The sequence below is a fragment of the Anoplopoma fimbria genome, chromosome 9 (assembly GCF_027596085.1).
Source record: "Anoplopoma fimbria isolate UVic2021 breed Golden Eagle Sablefish chromosome 9, Afim_UVic_2022, whole genome shotgun sequence".
NCBI classification, from domain to species: Eukaryota; Metazoa; Chordata; class Actinopteri; order Perciformes; family Anoplopomatidae; genus Anoplopoma; species Anoplopoma fimbria.
The window spans coordinates 21471155-21475561 of NC_072457.1; the positions used below are offsets into that span (position 1 = coordinate 21471155).

Here is a 4407-nt window from a genome sequence, read left to right on the forward strand (position 1 = left end):
AAATATCTGAATTTTGGCAGAAAAGTGGGATGAGGACAATTAATGCATAAACTACTATACAATATAAAAGACAGTGTGAGCCTTCTTATAGACTATGGTTGTACTGGTTTGATCACACAGGCTTACACAGTGGATCGGGATAAGATAAGATAAGATAAGATAAAATAAGATAATCCTTTATTAGTCCCAGATTGCAGCAGGGAAATTTCAGGATTTTACAGCAGCATAAGAGGATAGTGCAAACAAGAGACATAGTGCAAACAAGAAAAAAAAAACAAGATCAAAAATAAGTATTATAAATAAGCAAATGAGCAATAAAAAAAACAGTAAAGAATCCACAGTAACTGAAATATTATATATTATATATACAGACTTTCTGTCTGTATATATAATATATAATATTTATTATTTATTATTATTTTTTTAGTTAGTGTAGTTACAATACAATAGTTATAATAGTTTCTCTATTATAACTATTGTATTACAGTGTATAACAGACTGCTCCATACCCATTGCATTGTTTAATATAATATATATAGTTTGTATTTAGTTGCATGTGTTACCTTCTTACTACAGACTAATATAAACTAGATATATTATATTATTATATTATATTATATTTATATTATATTATTATATTATATTATATTATATTATATTATATTATATTATATTATATTATATTATATTATATTATATTATATTATATTATATTATATATATATCCTGGTGCGCTAGATGCAGTGTGAACCTGAGGGTGGTGCAATACGGCCGTAGAAGAAGAAGAAGAAGAAGAAGAAGAAGAAGAAGAAGGACACAAAAATAGGAGCAGCAGAAGAAGAAGAAGCATGTGACGTCATTCCAGGGGCGCCAAACCCGTCAGAGACAGAAACACAACACGGAGTTCTGCCCTCGTCTGTTTAGGTAAGAATCAGGTTTGTTTACAAGTATTATGATCTATGCAAGAGACATTGAGTAAAAATGAAAGAAATGCATGCAAATGAAGAAATATACGATATAATATAAGAATATATCTCTCAGCCTGCTGCCATGGACCTCAGACCCTTTGAGACGGACAACTCAGTCAGCTGCAGACTGGCCTCTAAGGTCCCGGATGTCTGCCGCACAGAGGACTGCTGTCTGGGCATTGATGAGGCGGGCAGAGGGCCTGTGCTGGGTGAGCTGTCTATAACCTCCCCTCATCACTCCTGGAGGAGGAAGAGGCTTGGATATGCATTGCTCATTTGTTGTAGCCCTCACTGCCTTGTGTCATGTGGTTTCCATGCATAACAGTGTTTGTGTTTTGTGATCCAGGGCCCATGGTGTATGGGATATGTTTCTGTCCCGTTTCCAAAAAGCAGAAGCTGAAGGAATCGAAAGTGGCAGGTGATGATGCTGTGAACTCATCCTCGCCGCTTTCTCAATCAGAAAAAAGTGAGGTAAGAGAATTGTTTTGACATTTCTGATGCATTTTCCATTTTCTCCCTCGTCAGATTCAAAGACTCTAACGGAGGCAGAGAGAGAGAATCTTTTCAAAAAACTGGACGAAGCCAAAAGTTACGTGGGCTGGGCTCTGCAGATTCTCTCACCCAACACCATCTCCACCAGCATGTTACAGAGGTATGTGGCACGTGCAGCATCATGCACGCAGAGAATTCATCTCTTTCTAATAAACTGTGGGTTGCAATACAAATGCACTGTGCAATTATAGTTATAATAGTTATTCTGTCTGTGTATATATAATATTTCAGTTATTGTGGATTCTTTACTGTTTTTATTGCTTATTTATAATACTTGTTTTTCTTTTACTATGTCTCTTGTTTGCACTATCCTCTATGCTGCTGTAATCCTGTAAATGTCCCCGCTGCGGGACTAATAAAGGATTATCTTATCTTATCTTATCTTATCTTATCTTATCTTATCTCTTATATTCACAGCCTGAAAAAAATGCCTGATTTTCTTTGTTAGGTCAAAATACAACTTGAACGCCCTTTCACATGACGCAGCGATTGGTCTGGTCCAGTATGCCTTGGACAGTGGAGTCCAGCTCAAAGAGGTATGCCATTCACGTGAACATAAAGGTGCACACCTCATGGTTTTGTTTTGTTGTCCAAGTAAATTGTGTGCTATGACTGCACAGATGGAAAGATTCAACATTTGATAGCACAACATATTCTCATTTTCATTCATTCATCTCTTTTCTTTGCTCTCTACCATCTAACTTGGCCCGCGCTTGTCCACCTCCCTGCCGTTCTGCAGGTATTTGTGGACACAGTTGGCCCGGCGGAAAAGTATGAGGAGAAACTCTCAAAGCTCTTCCCAGGTATCGAGGTGACGGTGAGGCCAAAGGCCGACTCCCTCTACCCCATCGTCAGTGCCGCCAGTATCTGTGCAAAGGTTAGTGTCCAACACCAACTGGACCCCACCTTCACAGTAGCCATGGCTGCTTGCGTGGATCTCCTTGTTACTTCAGCAGTCGTAGTTCAGGAATATAGCGCTGACAGCTGCTGCTGCTCCTGCAAAGCTCTGTGTCCACATTTAAAGCTTTGTTCAAAATCAGTTAATAGCTTTCTATTTTTCAGGTGGCCAGGGATCGCATTGTGCAGGGCTGGACCTTTGCTGAGGACCTGGGAGAGGTGGACGCAGACTACGGCTCTGGATACCCCGGTGGTAAAAAAAAACCATCAACTGCTGTTATAGTGTCTCCTTACTGACATCTGTGTTTGAGAAATACTTCAGAATGTACTCTTAAATCAGAATGTACTCTATTAAGAGATTTGTTATTTTTTTATTTCACGGCTAACGTTACCTAAACATTACTAACACAGTTACCGATGCATGAAAATAAACCAACTTTTTTTCCCCCTTGTGCTTTCAGACCCCAAGACTAAAGCGTGGCTGCTCAAGTACCTGGACCCCGTGTTCGGTTACCCTCAGTTTGTTCGATTTAGCTGGAGCACTGCCCAAACCCTGATGGACAGCAAGGGTGTGACCGTCCACTGGTAAAGAGCCTTCCATCTTGATTTTGACCCAAGTCCTTGGGTGTATAAAAGCAGAGGTTGATTTTGGGTGGTTAAAGCATACCATTGATATCCAGCATTCAAATCATTTTTTTTGTTTTCTGTGATTCTTTGCAGAGAAAATAACTGTCGCTGCTAACCAGTGCTAAAAATTTGGCGGATAAAAATCATTTTCTTAAAGCATTAAAATAGTTTCCAGCTTTTATCCAAGTCCATAGAAGCCAAAAACAACTTGACAAAAGATGCTTTTGAAAAGTGTGTGTGTGTGTGTGTGAGAGTGTGTGTGTGTGTGTGTGTGTGTGTGTGTGTGTGTGTGTGTGTGTGTGTGTGTGTGTGTGTGTGTGTGTGTGTGTGTGTGTGTGTGTGTGTGTGTGTGTGTGTGTGTGTGTGTGAACAAAAACAAAAACAAAAACAAACCACATCCCCTTTGATTCATGCTTAATGTCTGTGCAAATCATTTTGACTTAATGAGGCAAGAGCTAACCACAGTGTAAATATCTGTGCTGTTTAACTAAATCTGTCCTCAGGGACGACGATGCTGAGGACGGGGAGAAGGCGGCCCAGCGGCAGAACAACAAGTCCATGTTGTCCTACCTCAGTGCATCAGCTGGAGGTAACAACCAAAAACCGACACACCGCTTCTTCACCGAGCGCCGGCTGAAGAGCCTCGACACACTCTGAAGACCACACGATAGAGGACACACTGACTGGATAACATAAGCGCTTTTCTGAGATATCGCTCCAGACGTGGACTTTGATGGAACATTACAGAGATTTTGTGTCTGTGTCACCAATGCAGATGTAAATGAGGATCTTTTATTTGTCTTGTTTGTACCTGTTTTTTTTACTATATAAAATACATGTCTCGCCTTTTGTAAGAACCCTTGTTTTAAAGTTCTACACCATACAAGAAACCAAAAGGCATTGTTGTGGAAAGTGTTGCAAACTTTAATGCCAATACTGCCCTCTGGTGGCCATATGACAAAATACACCAGGGTTAGAAAGTACCGTTAAACACAATGATCACATTAGGGATCCCAACACAACCACGTTGTTTTGGCTGACATGAACAAATTCAAAAACATGACAACTGCAGAATGAAAACCACTCATCACAGCTGTTCCACCAACAATGACATCATAGTCTCTCAGTACTGCATAAAGATAATAATAATCTATATTATAATGTATGTGTCATCCTGGGAACCATCGTATGGTTCCTGAGTTTAGGTTCTTTTTCTTTCTTTTCTTTACAAAAGGAAAGAAAGTTGTCAATTGTTGACTTATACAACCTTTCACGATCCAACCATTGCCTGAATAACATAGTCTTAAATTATGATTCACATCAAAAACTGTCTAAGTATAATTTAAAATAGGTCTGTCCCCGA

General features: G+C 39.4%; 1 protein-coding gene across 1 annotated transcript; it reads left to right on the plus strand.

The window, feature by feature from the left end:
• Window positions 1–823: 823 nt before the first annotated feature.
• rnaseh2a (ribonuclease H2, subunit A) lies at window positions 824–4150 on the plus strand. The gene is made up of 9 exons (XM_054605312.1): window positions 824–924; window positions 1042–1177; window positions 1315–1386; window positions 1494–1620; window positions 1969–2056; window positions 2260–2397; window positions 2583–2670; window positions 2879–3002; window positions 3548–4150. The coding sequence occupies exons 2-9, from the start codon at window positions 1051–1053 to the stop codon at window positions 3699–3701; spliced, it is 918 nt and encodes a 305-aa protein (XP_054461287.1). The 5' UTR covers window positions 824–924; window positions 1042–1050; the 3' UTR covers window positions 3702–4150.
• The last annotated feature ends 257 nt before the right edge of the window (window positions 4151–4407 follow it).

Excerpts from the sequence above, each read along its gene's own strand:
- rnaseh2a (XM_054605312.1), top strand. The coding sequence starts at position 1,051 with ATGGACCTCAGACCCTTTGAGACGGACAACTCAGTCAGCTGCAGACTG. Across the intron at positions 1,387-1,493 it reads GAAGGAATCGAAAGTGGCAG|ATTCAAAGACTCTAACGGAG; the intron begins GTGATGATGCTG and ends CTCCCTCGTCAG. Across the intron at positions 3,003-3,547 it reads AAGGGTGTGACCGTCCACTG|GGACGACGATGCTGAGGACG; the intron begins GTAAAGAGCCTT and ends ATCTGTCCTCAG.